Source organism: Martes martes, assembly GCF_963455335.1.
Source record: "Martes martes genome assembly, chromosome: 1".
NCBI lineage: Eukaryota > Metazoa > Chordata > Mammalia > Carnivora > Mustelidae > Martes > Martes martes.
Genome location: NC_137888.1, coordinates 191,212,942 through 191,229,111, shown reverse-complemented (window position 1 = coordinate 191,229,111; position 16,170 = coordinate 191,212,942). Strand labels below are relative to the sequence as shown.

At 41.2% G+C, this 16,170-nt stretch overlaps 1 protein-coding gene across 2 annotated transcripts in view; it reads right to left on the bottom strand.

The window, feature by feature from the left end:
- Positions 1–10,719, bottom strand: part of DENND6A (DENN domain containing 6A) — a 61,680-nt gene extending 50,961 nt beyond the window's left edge. The window contains exon 1 of one of the 2 annotated variants that reach the window (XM_080799791.1): positions 10,411–10,719. Coding sequence is in view for 1 of the 2 variants with exons in the window: in XM_080799790.1 (XP_080655916.1) it covers positions 10,411–10,650 (240 nt within the window). In the remaining variant the exon portion in view is untranslated. The remainder of the gene's footprint in view (positions 1–10,410) is intronic. The other variant, XM_080799790.1, reaches the window with a different exon arrangement.
- Positions 10,720–16,170: the final 5,451 nt, after the last annotated feature.

The window sequence follows — 16,170 nt, the reverse complement described above, 5'->3', positions numbered from 1 at the left end:
TATGAAAATGAAGCAATGACATCCCAGTAGCAGTGAGTACACCTAATGCTGAGATGCTGATTGCTAAATACCATTCTGAAATAAAAAGAACGAGGGCGTCTTAGGAAGGTAGCAGATTACAGGGCTGGGACAGGAAAAATACAAGATAAGCCTGGAGCATCTTGTTGTGCCAGAAAGGAAGTGTTCAAAAAAAGGAGGGGGGCAGGATTAAAGGACACAGGAGCCAACCTAAAAAGGTACCAATGCTCAAAGCTGGAATGATTTAATTAACAAAATAAATAATGATAGTATTAGATTATAACCCAAATAATAAGTATCCCTCAGTCTGTACTGATTTAGATAGGGGGATGGATGGATGAGAGAAAAAGGACAACTCTTCCTCATAAAAGAATTCCAACTAATAAATATAGAAGGAGTAAGGAAAATTTAAAAATCACAGTTAGAACACCAGAATAGTAATTGCTGCAGGTAAGATCCACTCATGGATGCTGAATTAGCAGACCAAGCTTAGAAAACAAGATACTGTGCAGTTCAATTTCTAACACAATAAACACTTATTAATTACAAAGACAAAACCAGTAACTTTATAGTGGATAAACATGGCAGACATCATCTCAACCAAGTAATCAAGGTTAAAGTTACCAATAATGAGACATTTTAATTTTAATATCCTGTACTTCTTGAGATGATGTTCTGAGAAGGACACATCAAATCTGGGGTATTCTTCCCAGTAATTTATAACCTCAGACTAATCATGACAACACACTAGAAAAAAACAAAATTTAAAGACAGACTATAAACTATATGAACAGTACTCCAAAGAATCAAGGTCATGAGAGACAAGGAAAGATTGAGGAGCTCCACAGACAGAAGAGGGCTATGGAGTTATAATACCTACATGCAATGTAGAGAACTGGATTGGATCTTGAAACAGATAAAGCACGTTAGTAGAAAAACTGGTGATTCCCAATAAACTCTGTTTAGTAAATTGTATCATGCCAATGTTAAATTCTTTGTCTTGATTATTGTACTATGTTTATATAAAATATTAACTTCAGAGAAAGCTAAACAAATTACTTATATAACTCTATGTAAGCCAAAATGAGGTTTAAAAGAAAGTAACACCTCTACTTCATATCGTATACAAAAACTAACCCAAAGTGGATTAAAGACCTAAACATAAGAGTTAAAACTACAAATATCTTAGAAGAAAACACGGGAATAAATCTTTATGGCTGTGGATTAGCCAATAGCTTCTTAGATATAATCAAAGCACAAGCAACCAAAGAAAACAGAAACTGAACTTCATTAAAATTTAAAACTTTTGTGTTTCAAAGAACACTACCAAGAAAGTGAAGACAACCCACAGAATGGAAGGAACTATTTGCAAATCATGTATTTGATGAGGGTCTAAGGTACAGAATATATAAAGAATTCTCACAATTCAATAAAAAAGTCAAGTGACCCAATTTTTTTTTAAGGTTTTATTTATTTATTTGACAGAGAGAGAGATCACAAGTAGGCAGAGAGGCAGGCAGAGAGAGGAGGAAGCAGGCTCCCCGCTGAGCAGAGAGCCCCATGCAGGGCTCGATCCCAGGACCCTGCGATCATAACCTGAGCCTAAGGCAGAGGCTTAACCCACTGAGCCACCCAGGCACCCCAAGTGACCCAATTTTTAAATGGGTAAAGGATCTGATTAGACATTTCTCCAAAAAAGATATACAAAAGGCCAATAAGCATATGAAAAGCCACTTGGCACCATTAGTCATTAGGGAAAATGCAAATAAAATTATAATAAGATACCATCTTATATCCACTAGGACAGCTGTAATCAAAAAGACAGACAAGAATTAGTGCTGACAAGATACGGAGAAATTAGAACCCTCACACATTACTAAAGGAAATGTGAAAATACAGCCACCCTGGAAAACAGCTTAGTAGTTTCTCAAAAAAGTAAACATAATTACCTTATTACATAGCAATTTCATTCTAAGACACGTGAAAACATATGTTCACATAAAAACTTAAAACAAATGTTCATAGCAGCATTATTCATAATACCCAAAAAGTAGAAAAAAATCAAAATTTTCATCAAATGATGAATGGATAAGCAAAATGTCATATTTCCTTTTAATATATAAAATTCAGCCATAAAAAGGAATGAAGTACTGATATATACTACAACATGGATGAACTCTGAAAATATTATACTAAGTGAAAGAAGCCAGAGAAAAAAATGCAAAAATGAAATTGTTTGATTTCATTCATATGAAATGTACAGAATAGGAGAATCCATAGAGAAAGTAGATGAGTGGTTGCCAGGGTCTGGGGGGAAGGGGCAATGGCTCATGACTGAAAGAAGACATAAGGAAAATTTCTGTGGGCAGTGATAACATTCTGTTTCTTGATCTCTGGAATATTGAAATGGTATGCTCACTTTATGAAAATTTACCAAACTCAGGGGGTGCCTGGGTGGCTCAGTGGGTTAAGCCTCTGCCTTTGGCTCAGGTCATGATCTCAGGGTTCTGGCATCCAGCCCCACAGCAGGCTCTCTGCTCAGCGGGGAACCTGCTTCCCCCTCTCCCTCTGCCTGCCTCTCTGCCTGCTTGTGATCTCTGTCAAATAAATAAAATCTTTAAAAAAAAAAAAAAAAAGAAAGAAAGAAAGAAAATTTACCAAACTCAGGATTTGTATGCTTTCCTACATGTATGTTATACTGCAATAAAAGTGTTTACTTATTTTAAAAAGTGGGAAAAAACAGCCTGACATCACAGTATCAGAACAGACTGGACCTCAGTCTAAGGTTCCAGCTCACTCAAGAACTAAACTAAATTATGTTACTAGAAAACGTGATCAGTTTGAACATGGAATGGAGCATGAAGCATTTTTCTCTAATAAGAGTAAAGTTTAGATACAATTGTCCGTTTTTCACATCATTCATCATAGTAAATACAGAAAACATAAAGCACTTGTGAAGCAACTAAGTGGAGGGAGGAACATCCCAGATTCCTCCATACTGGGATTATATAATTTCGTAACAGAACCGGAGATCAGTAGCACTGAAGAAGCCCTTGTACTATCTGGGAGCCTAAGCTCAGGAGATTACTCAAACTTCAACTCTCAAACTACAGAACTACATCAAGCTACTACGAAGTGCTACAAGTTCACAAGGAAATTTAAAGGCCATTATTAGTATCTGCAAACCCTCCTATTATAACCCTCACTGTTTAATGGCCTACTGTCCATGCTAGACTGGAAGCTCAATGAAGGGAGGCTTCATCAAAGCTTTATCTCCAAAACACAACAGTGTCCGGATATGGTAGCTGCCCAGTAAGCATCTGCTGAATAGATAGTTCAATGAGACAGTCCAGCAACAGTTACACAAAACACCTGTTTTGATTAAAACAGTAAACTTGCAGAGAAGCAAACACTGGGGTTATAGAGGACCCAGTTTGAGGGAAAGACACAACCCTTCACACAACTGTCTTCACCCTTCTCAAAAAAATAAACAAACTTTGTTAAGATAAAGAACACTGTACTGACTACCTCAGGCTCCACCCTGCTAGGGGATAAAAAGGAAGAGGCAAAAAGCAGAAGTGAAAAAGAAAGGGGAGTAAATTCTAACTGCTCTTTAAAAAATGGTACGGAAGTTTGCCTTCACCCCACAGCAGAGCTTTATCTTCAATTTGGGGCTTTTTTGTAAAAAGTGTGGGGCACCTGGGTGGCTCAGTTGGTTAGGCATCTGCCTTTGGCTCAGGTCGTGATCTAGGGGTCCTGGGATCGAGCTCTGTATCAGGCTCTCTGCTCATCAGGGAGTCTGCTTCTCTCTCTCTCCCTCCGTGTTCTCTCGGTTTTTTCAAATAAATAAATAAACGAATAAAGTGTGTATGGGGGCAGAGGAAGGCTGAGATCAGTAATCCAAATGAAATCAGGACTCACACAATAAATTAATGATCAACTGTCTTGCTTTTTACAGATTATTTCATTGGGTTGAAATTATTTTCAGCAAGAGATGGAATACAATTTATATGAACACACGAATAGGCTATGTCATAGATTATCAGCAAATCAAACCTAACAGACTTGATTTCCAGGAACTGCTTTATTTTTAACTTTGATTTTTTATTATACATATATATATATATTTTTTAAGATTTTATTTAAATGGCAGAGAGTACAAGCAGGGGGAGCAGCAGGGAGAGGGAGAAGCAGGCACCCCACTGAGCAGGGAGCCAGACGTGGGGTCGGGCCTGGGATCATGACCCAAGCAAAAGGCAGATGCTTAATGGACTGAGCCACCCAGGCGCCCCATTTTTTTTTCTTTTTTAGTCATCTCTACACCCAACATAGGGCTCAAACTCGCAAGGCCACGATCAAGAGTTGCATACTCTTATGACTGAGCCAGCCAGTTGTCCTCCCAGGAAGTACTTTAAATACTTGGGATTCACATCCAAAACTGTGGGGTTTTTTAAAAAATCAATTTAAGGCAAAATAATAGGAGTAAGAAAATAACCAAGAGCAGTCCTACACTGACTACTGAATGTGCAAGTACACTAACTATAATAAGGGAGGAATAGTTGGGCACACATTAAATGACAGGCATTAATTCTTCAATGCATTCTCATTCTTAGTACCTCCAACAACACTCTTAGGGTATTATTTTTCTGCTTTATAGTTGAGGGAAATGAGACTCAGAAAATTGAAGAAACCGGCCAAAAATCAGACAACCAGCAGATGTTCAAAACCCGACAGCTTGTGCTCTCTTTACTAGAGGGAGAGGGACAAGCAGACTCTGCACTGAGTGTGCAGCGCAACTTAGAGCTCCATCCCACCATCCTGAGATAATGACCTGAGCCGAAATCAAGAGTTGGATGCTTAACTGAGCCACCCAGATGCTCTCCTCCTTTAAAAAAAAAAAATATTGAAAAAAACCTTATTTTTTTTGTTTATTTTTTTTGAGAAAGAGGAAGGCAATTGTGTGAAGGGTTGTTTCTTTCCCTTTTAAATTGGATGCTCCCAAACCTCAATTTTGGACTGAAATTGTCCAAAAAGTTGATAAAGACTTCAAGGAGGAAAAGCTACTAATGATGCCTCAATTCTTATAAAATCAAGGACTTGAGAGGTTCAGAAGGTGACCTCACATTACAGAAATGTCAACTTCCTAGGACACTCTGTAAGTTCATGTGACTTTTTTCTTAGTTTTAGAGCAGTGTTATTTAATGAATTATATAATCTTCTTTTCTTTTTCTTTTTCTTTTTTTTTTTAGTTTCAGAGGTGGAATTTGGTGATTCCTCAGTTGCATACAACACCCAGTGCTCATTACTTTCAGTACCCTCCTTAATGCCCAACACCAGTACATTAAAAGGATTATTCACCATGACCAAGTGTGATTTATTCCTGGGCTGCAAATCAATCAATGTGACACACCACACTAATAAAAGACAAGAACCAGATGATTCTGGCATTTGACAAAATATAGCTTCCTTTCTTGATAAAAACTCTCCACTGTGTTAGTTCATGTGATTTAAAGGCTCTCAAAAATTCCTCTCCCTTTCTCTCTCAAATAAATAAATCAATCAATAAAGGGGGGGGGCGGTGTTTGGGTGGCTCACTCACTTAAGAGACCAACTCTTTGATTTTGGCTGAGGTCATCATCTCAGGGCGGTGGGACGGAGCCCCAAGTCAGGCTTTACACTCAGTGCAGAGTCTGCTTGTCCCTCTCCTTCTGCTCCTCCCCTCTCTCCAACCCCCCCCCCAACTCTCTCAAATAAATAAATTAAATAAATAAATAAATCTTTAAAGGTGCTCAGAAATTCAAAACATTTCTAAAATGTGTGTACTGGTAGCAAATAATTCTCTACACTGTGAAGATAAAAGAAAAACCACTAAATATCCAAATTAAGAAAAATGGTTAAATAATGTTCCATAAAACTGTACTAATGAAGAGTCTTTAACGATCTGGTAAATTGTTTATGAGCATGTTTATCAATAAAAGCAGACTCTGGGGTCTGCTGGGTGGCTCAGTTGGGTAAGTGTCTGCCTTTGGCTCAGGTCATGATCCCAGGGTCCTGGGATGAGTTCCAAGTTGGACTCCTTGCTCAGTGGCGAGCCTGCTTCTCCCTCTGCCTGCCACTCCCTCTGCTTGTGCTCTCTTTCTCTCTCTCTGACAAATAAATAAACAAAATCTTTAAAAAAAAAAAAAAAAAAGCAGACTCTGATAGTAACTCTGTTTGGGGTATTGCTGCCCAGCCCATGCTTTGGAAGTGTCCCCTCCTCCTTTTACAAGTAGCCACTATGGTCACTGAAACGCGGTTTCCCAACAGATGACTGAACAAAAGGGAGCACCTGACCCATGCTGGGCCAATCAGATACTCCAGTATTTGAATTGAGCTTCAGCCTGGTTCCAGAATATAAAAGTAGTTTGGCTAAAATCAGTATCACAATAATCCCAAATCAAGAGAAACTGAGGAGCAGAAACTGAGACCCTTGCAGAAGAAACCAGTCTCGACACAAAGAATGGAATAGACTGGCAAAGAGAAGCGGAGACAAAAGACCACACAGCTCCGGAGAAACAAAGGCAAAATGCCTGAGGCTTTCCAAATCCCATGAGGTTCATTCCAGCTTCCTTCAACTGGGTTCCAACAGACTCCTTACAATCAATCTTTTTTCTTAAATTTATTTGAGAGCGTTTCTGTTCCTAACAATCAAATTAATTCTTGACAGATATGAATTACGTAAAAAAAAAAGCATTAATGAAAATATCAACTATTAATAGCACTTGTTTCTTGGTATAATTATGAGTGATGTCTTCTAATGTTTATAATTTTCCTTCTTGCCAAGTTTTCAACAATGAGCATATTATTACTCAATCAGGGAGAAAAAACTTGAATAATGAGGCAATTCTGGATTCAGATAATTAAGGCTTTACTATATAATCAGGTAATTTTAGAGCTGGAAGTGACTTAGAGTTTATAAAAATCCAGAGGATTTGAAACTGTGTTCCAGAGGACACGTGGATTCTGTGGTGACGCTCTAGGGTCACTTTGTGGGAGAAGGAAGAAGCTGAGCACACCTCCTAGTCAACAACTTTTATAGTTTCTTTCCAACTTAAAAGATACTGTTCATTGTCCCCTTTACCAAGAACAGGGCCTAACAGACATTTTATGCAAAATGGACCACTCCTCTAACCAGACAGTCTTCAGCTGATTGTTTGCCCCAAACCAGGCCTGAGTACTTCCTCTGGCATCTCTCTTCACTGAAGTGGCTGAAAAAGGCAACTTCTCCACCATAAAGATTATAGAAGCCAAGGAAATAAGTTGCAGAGAGCATGAAGCATGAACAAAATCCCGAAAAACAAAAGCATAAGCAAGAGGTTTCCAAGTTATGGGCTCTAGCCATTTTATGAAGCCCCAATAATTTTGTACATTGAATATCTTGAAAACTCTATGCCTTACAGCAAGTTTCCTTCTCTGCTTGAGCTATAGCTTAGTTTCCATTGTCTGCAACCAAATACACACACACACACACACACACACACACACACACACACACACCCATGTCAACCAGGTTAGCCATTGAGGTCCCATATTAGATTTTTATTTAGACAGGGAAAAAAGTTTCCCTGTTTAAAAAAAAAAAAAAAAGTACTGATTCTACTAACACAACTTCATTTTACTAGTGAGAAAATTAAGGTTCAAAGGTCTTGCCTTTACAAAGCAAGTTAAGGATTTTCTCCACTGAAAATGAAAAGGGAATTTCAATACTTCCCAAACACAGACTTACATAGGTCTTGAGTCACAGGTATTGTTCCCAACATTTCACCAACATTAATTTCTCTAATTCTCACAGCAGTGCTCTGATGCAGGTACTGTTACAGAGGGAGTGTGAGCCAAGTGTAGTAATGTGCCCAAAGTCACAGACTCAAATCTAGGCAGTCCAGTTCTTGACTGATATGCTATACTGTCTCTTTGAAAAGGATTTAAGCTTAACCAAGTGGTGCTGTTCATGCATTTGTTTAAAATTCACAAATGGTACTTTCTGTGATGGCACAACAGCGTCTTACATCTCTTTCAACCCTAAAATTCAAAGACGGTGATAGCACAGGTGTCTTCTAGGATATTTTAGTCCAAATTTAGTTTTTACCTATTCTTTAATTAATTTCCCTTTTGAGTTTCCATGGTTGTACATTATAGGAATTGGGGCTGGAGCTACTGTATGTCACTTACCCAACACAAGTCTATGTTCACCACCTTCTATTCCCATTACAGCCACCCCGCCTGTCCATTCTGGCCTGGATAAGGCCATAATACAAAAGTGAAATACATTTTTTTTAACTATTTCATTATATTCATTACTAATTTGTGTTCCTTTTTCTTCTTTTAAAAGTGGCAAGGTATAATATCCTACATTTCTCACAAAAGTGAAACAAATTATGTTGCAACCCATTTAATGTGTTTATCTTTCTTTGGATCCTTTATTAGGGAATCTTCCCCACCCTCATTCAATGCCTTCTAAAATCAGTGATTCTTAATCTGGAAACAGTGGAACAGAAGATCCACAGATGACCACCAGATAATCCATAGAAGTATATACTTAATTGTATATTAGTAAGCATTTTTATAATGGAGTTTGTATTTTTTTAAAAGATTCAGAATGCAAAAAAAGTTAAGAACTACTGACCTAGGGGTGCCTGGGTGGCTCAGTGGGTTAAAGCCTCTGCCTTCGGCTCAGGTCATGATCCCAGGGTTCTGGGATCGAGCCCCGCATCGGGCTCTCTGCTCAGCAGGGAGCCTGCTTCCCCCCTCTCTCTCTCTGCCTGCCTCTCTGCCTACTTGTGATCTCTGTCTGTCAAATAAATAAATAAAATCTTTAAAAAAAAAAAAAAAAAAAAAAAAAACTACTGACCTAAAGGAAACTGTTCAGTAGCATATCCCATGGGAAATGAAATTCAAAATAAGTCCTTTAATGATTCACATTTTTGTAGCATCTCAATTATGGTAAATACTGTCAATCTGGTCAGAAGAACATGCTTATAAATAATGTCCCAAATGATTAGAGTCCACAAGGATCCCCTTCAGCTACTTTAAAATACAATCAACTACAACAACCCACTCCTAAGTTTATGGTTAAATTTTATTTTACTACATATATAACTTCAGGTTAACATGTCAATGTAAATGAAAGATGACTTATAAATCTCTAATTCAAAGTCTTTGGAAACTGTTGTTTGCCTCAACAAGATAAAGAATTGCTCATGTATTCACTCATTCCATCAAGTACATATGGAACACCACTAATGTACCAAGCATGGGATTTGGCCCTATCTTCTTCCATGATTAATTCTTGGTTCCCCTCTAAATTGTAGTCTAAATCTACAAATACGGGTTAAAGCGTTTTGTTCATATTTGTATGCACAGCAACCAGCATAAGGCCTACATCTTAGTGGAAACCTAATGTGTACTGAACTGCATAATGATAAAACAGAGAAGACATGTTGAATACAAAAGCAGTAGCTTTGCTTTAAGAAAAACCTCCCAAGCCCATTTTCATAGCTAAATTATGCCACTAAAGTCTGAATGAGGTGGTTCATTAAAATCTATTCTCATCACCAAAACAGACAAAAATTTTCTAAACATACCTCCTTCTAATAAGGTTTTCCTTGGATACAATGACAAGCCATGTCTTATGCTACAAAAGGGACCCTAAACAATGTCAAGAATAAATAACATTCGAAGGCCTTTCAATAAGACACCATAAAGATGAAAAACTTGAATGATTCACAAACAAGATGAACTATGAACTATGTTAATCTTGATCACAGCTTTCAGGCCAACTGTTTTCAAAAGCAACGTCAAGGAATAAAAGAAACGATTTTTTAAAAATAACAGAAATGAGGAACAAAACGAGGAAATGGAGAAAATCATGCTGAGATAAGCATTTTGGCTCAGGCTGAGGAGAATGCTCTCAGAATTACTGGAAATGGCCAAAACGGTCAAGGAGTCTAAAAAGTTGGTTGTGTGAGGCTTGGCTATTATAGTTCACCATATGTCAGGGGCATTGTTCTCGTCTTCAAAAAAGTCCCCAACATCCTGCCTGCAGCCTTCTCCCGGTGCCGCTAACCATTTATTATTCCTGTGACACCGGGTTAAAAACAAAAATAAACAAAAACGAACCTCAGCAAGTATTTAGGAGGGGCCTAGAGAGAACTTTTCACCCCTAGCCGCAGCCCACGATCCTCCCACGGGAACTGCCAATGGACCGCAGCCCGGCCCAACAGGCAGAGGGGCGGCGGGCCACGCCCGGATGCGCGGCAGCCGGGGTCCGGGCCCGCCGGCCACACGCTCTGCTGGGGCCTCCCCGGCAAGGAGACCCGGACGAGGCGCCGGGGGCAAGGAGCGGCCGGGCCTCACCTCCACGGCTTGGCCCAGCTCCAGGTCGAAGCCCACCACACACACGCAGTGCAGCCAGGCCGAGAAGCCGTCCCAGCGCAGCAGGCCCCGGCCGCGGCCCTCATCCTCTTCGTCGTCCTCCGGCGTGCCTCCCGCCGCCACCACCACGGCCGGCGCCCCGTGGTCCTCTGCTGCCGCCAAGGCCTCGTCCAACGGCCCGCGGGAGCCGGGCCCTGAGGCTGCCAGGCCCCGCAGAGCCATCCGCCGCCCCCTTGCTGTTCGCGCCGCCTCCACTGCGGACCGCGCAGCAGAGCGCTCCCGGATCCGCGCAGGCGCAGCCGCCGCCACTGCAGCGGCAGCCGCCGGGGACGGACTCGGCCGGGGCGGGGCCGGGGCCGGGGCGGGGCCGGGGCCGGGGCGGGGCCGGGGCGGGACTGGGGCGCACGTGACCCTGAGAAGCAGGCTCCGCGCTGGTGCACCTTAGCACCGCGCAGACGTAGGGTCGTCTTGCTGGCGCTTCACTGTGTTCATGAAGCCAGCCCTGGCATCCTCGTCTTAAAGCTCTTCAAGAGTGGTTTATGAATCCTGAAACCATTCTTCGAAGTCCAACGACCAGGGGAGGAGTTACTCTTGGAATGATACGTTCACAATTATAAGGTATTATTAAATTATTAAACATAGTGGTAACGGTGGCTAAAACTGAATACTTACTCCTTTCAGTTGATGCGCCAGCAAGTACTTTACAAATATTTACTCTATTGACTTTTGAAATCATGACCAGTAGGTAGACTTCATTCTTTTTACAGATAAGGAAATTGAGATGCTGAGAGGTTACATGACTAGCCCAACAAGTATTACAACTTTGATGAAGCCTTTCAGTTCACTCTCTCCTCTGCTGATTCAGAGATCTGTGCCTTCACTTAGCTGTTCCTTCTCCACCAATGTCCCACCCACCTTTCTTGGTCTGGTTGCCTGTGACTCATTCAACACTCACACATCTGCAGTGCTTTCTGAAACCAGGTTGGCCTCCACAGCAACCTGTAGATCACTGTAGACCAGTCTCTCTTACAAAGGGCCTAGTCTCAGGCAGCTTCGTGGCTGTGGTTGTTTAGATCTTACTATTTTTTTTAAGGATTTTATTTATTTATGTGACAGACAGAGATCACAAGTAGGCAGAGAGGCAGGCAGAGGGGGAGGGGGAAGCAGGCCCCTTGCTGAGCAGAAAACCCGATATGTGGCTGGATCCCAGGACCCTAAGATCATGACCTGAGCTGAAGGCAGAGGCTTAATCCACTGAGCCACCCAGGTGCCCCAAGATTTTATTATTTTTTTTAAAGATTTTACTTATTTAAATTTCAGAGAAATAGGACAGAGGCAAAGAGGCAGGCAGAGAGAGAAGCAGGCTCCCTGCCAAGCAAGGAGCCTGGTGCAGAACTCCATCCCAGGACTCTGGGATCGTGACCTGAGCTGAAGGCAGATGTTTAACGGACCAAGACACCCAGGCATCCCTAGATTTTATGTTTAAGTAATTTCTATATCCAACGTGCGGATGGAACTTACAACCCCAAGTTGCACACTCTACCAACTAAACCATCCAGGTGCCCCAAAATGCTTTTCTCAGAGATCAGCACTGTGCTGAGCACCCAGGAGGCACTTGGTCTATTGAATTATTACCAATTATTGGTCCAACGTAATACTACTGATTAGGATTTTATTCACCACATACTATGCAGAGTATAAACACCACAATGAACGTAAATAGGAAACACACAAGAATACCCCAAGAGAAAAATGAGTAAAAGACAATGGATAGTAACTGATGATAAACAATTTTTTTTAAAATCAGTTTTGGGTGGTTGGGTTATGGACATTGGGGAGGGTATGGGCTATCGTGAGTGCTGTGAAGTGTGTAAACCTGGCAATTCACAGAGCTGTACCCCTGTGGCTAATAATACATTATATGTTAATAATAAAATAAATAAATAAATAAATAAAATCCGTTTTCATGCTTTTACACACATTATCTTATTTAATCCTCCTCACAACCCAAAAAGGCAGATCTCATTATTATTCCCATTTTTACAGGTAAAGATTCTGAGACTCCATGAGATGATGATGATGCACAGCCAATTGGTGGCCTAATGGATTTAAATCCAGATCTCTCTGAGTCAGCCTAGCTCCTAAGCATTTTGCTGCACTGTCCAGTCAGATTTACCCCAAATCTTGTTCTGTATAAATCCTTCAGATTTTTATTTCAAGTGTTAGCATCAATATTTCAAGGAAAGGGTCAAGTATCATCAGATGTTTGCTAGAGACTATTTTTAGTACATCAGATGAACTAGGAACAGGATTAAAGTTAAAAGCCAAGTCTGTGGCCAAAGCAATCTGCCCTCCTACTCTAGAGAGCCCTTGTAGTTGAGAGAGAAAAACAATGTTCTGCATTTAAGTTAGTCTTTAATCCCACTGTTTGGAAAGAACAGTAGCCTTTACTATTAAAAACAGAATTAGGGCGCCTGGGTGGCTCAGTTAGTTAAGCATCTGCCTTCAGCTCAGTTCATGATCCCAGGGTCCTGGGATCAACCCACATGGGGCTCCCTGCTCAGCGGGGAGTCTGCTTCTCCGTCTCCCTCTACACCTCCCCATTGCTTGTGTGCGCTCTCGCGCACTCACTCGCTCTCTCTCTCACACACTCCCTCTCTCTCTCAAAAAATTAATAAATAAAATCTTTTAAAAAAACAGAATTAAAAAGAGCACTGGACTAGAAGTCAGAAGTTCTGGATTCTAGTGCCAGTTCCATCCATAATCATGGTAGGCAAGCTGCTCTAAGACTCAGTTTCTGCATTGATGAAATAGGAATGCTCATTCCCAGCTTACTCATCTCACTGATTGTGGGGAGGAGCCAAGCTATCTCAATGCACGCCTTTTACTGGGTGCTACCTCATTATTAATAATTAATAAGCTTTAAATGCTGTTCCACAGGGGTGGCTCTTTGACATGTGGATACAGATTGCCATTCCCTGAAATGCTGTTGTATAATTTGAATTAAGAGTAATCTTGTGGGGCACCTGGGTGGGTCAGATGGTTGAGTGTCTGCCTTCAGCTTGGGTCATGATCTCTAGTTCCTGGGACTGAGACCTTGGTCAGTCTCCCTGCTCAGTGGGATTCCTCTTCTTCCTCTCCCTCTGCCTCTCCCCCTGCTTGTGCTCTCTCTGTCTCTCTCTCTCTCTCAAATGAATAAATAAAATCTTTTTTTAAAAAGTAATTTTGCAAAATGTAACACCATATTAAAATGAAAACAACACATTAAGAGGACTGTGAGTTTGTTTGTTTTTTAAGATTTTATTTATTTATTTGACACAGAGAGAGAGAGATCACAAGGAGGCAGAGAGGCAGGCAGAGAGAGAGGGGGAAGCAGGCTCCCCGCTGAGCAGAGAGCCCGATGCGGGACTCAATCCCAGGACCCTGGGATCATGACCTGAACCAAAGGCAGAGGCTTTAACCCACTGAGCCACCCAGGCACCCCAGGACTGTGAGTTTGATGAGAAAGAGAGCACACTAGGGCTCTAAAGCATCTTAAAGATGGGGGAAAAAATCATTTGGTTTGCTTTGGGAAAAAACTAACAAACATCACTAAAATCCACAAAATCCGCAACCATTAGAGGGTATTATGCTGAGCAAAATAAGTCAATCAGAGAAAGACAATTATCATATGCCCTCCCTGATATGAGGAATTTGAGAGGCAGGGTGGGGGGTTGTGAGGGGTAGGGAAGGAGAAAATGAAACAAGATGGGATCGGGAGGGAGACAAACCATAAGAGAGTCTTAATCTCACAAAACAAACTGAGGGTTGCTAGGGGGAGAGGGAGGTAGTGAGAGGGTGGTTGGGTTATGGACATTGGGGAGGGTATGTGCTATGGGGAGTGCTGTGAAATGTGTAAGCCTGATGATTCACAGACCAGTACCCCTGGGGCAAATAATACATTATATTTGAATAAAAATAATTAATTATTTAAAAAGGTAAAAAAAAAATCCACAACCACTAGGGCAACAGAAATTTCGTATTGCTTTTTTGTTTCTTTTCATCCTCAAAACTCTCACATTTGACCTTCGCATCAATTTTAACCCAGTTTCTATGGTTAATGCTTATATGGGGTCTAAAGGGAAAAGTGCTAGTACTTCCTTCTTAAGGTTCTGCATTAGAACCTTTGATTCTGAAAGGATCTTGGATCAGGTCATCTCTCCAAACTTCCCATCATATTCGTGAATCTTCTGATGTTTGATTATCCAGCTGCTAATGTTTGATTAGCCAACACCCCTTATTAAGGTAAAGTCACTACCTTACAAAGCTGCCATTTTCTGGATGTTCATAAGGGCTAGAAAATTCTTCCTTTTATGGAGACAAGATCAATCAGCCACTTTGTAATGTATACCCCTTGGTCTAAGTTGTGCTTGCTGAGATTACAAAGAAAGGTCCAACTCTTCTACATGATAGGCCTCCCACTTATTGAAAATAGTTATCCCACGTCTACATGCCTTCTAGTTTCCAGGGTAAACTACCCTAGTTCCTCCTACTATTCCTCAAAGGATATTGTTTGTAGGCCATTCATCATCCTGTTGCCCAACTGGGGCATACTCCAACTTGTCGATATCACTCTTAAAATGCGGTGCCGAAGAGGAAACCCCATCCTCCAGGTGTGATCTGATGAGTGCAGAGTATACTCTGGGACTATTACCTTACTTGTCCCAGCCGCCAGCCTTCTATTAATGCTGGTTCAGATCACATTTGCTTCTTTTGGCAGGCAGGTCACATCGCTGGCTCAGGTTGCATTCACTGTCAACTAAAGCCCTGGGTCTTTTTTCTTATGAGGAGTACTAAAGTCAGAGTAGGCTGCTTTAGCCAAGGGTATGACTGGATACATGGCTCTGCTGCTCTTCTAATATTACCAACAACACTGAGCACAGGATTAAAAACATTCCAAACTTCTCTATTCACCCCAACCAAACTCTTGGCATTTCAGCAATTTTTATAGCTTAAGAAAACAAAAGAAGGGGGGCACCTGGGTGGCTCAGTTGGTTAAGCATGTGACTCCTGATTTCGCCTCAAGTCATGATCTCAGGGTTGTGAGATTGAGCCTCACGTGGGGCTCTGCACTGGGCAGGGAGCCTGCTTAAGATTCTCTCCCTCCCTGTCCCTCTGCCCCTTCCTACCTCCGGAAGGAGAAGGAGAAGGAAAGGAGGAGGAGGAGGGAGAGGAAGAGAAAGGGAATGAGAGAGGAAGGAAGGAAGACGGGGTACGCTTCTTCAGATAATGATGTGAATTGCAATGCCAGATATCTGGACTTAATTTTACTGCAAGGGAGGGAGTCCAAGTGCCCTAGATATCCATCTTTGTACACAACCAGAGGACTTCCCTCTTGCTTTTGAGCTAAATGTTACTGCAGCTGTTAGAACATAACTATACTTGTGGTGGCAAGAAAATACACAGAGGCTCAAGTGCCAGTGTGTTATCAACAAAGAATGGGGTTTACTACCACACATCTCTAAGAGACAAAATGCTGAACAGCAAGTTTAGAAGAGAGAATCCAGGCAAAGAAGACAATAAAATACACTGTTGGATGCTTCCTAAGTAGTGTTTGTGAAATCTTAAAAAAGAAACTGTGAAGAGCTTTGGGTTTTTGTCTTTACATTCCCAGGATCTCTTTGGTGCCCGGTACATGAGAGGCACTCAGTAAATATTTACTGAATGGATGAATATACTTTAAAAATCTCTAGTTGCAGATCT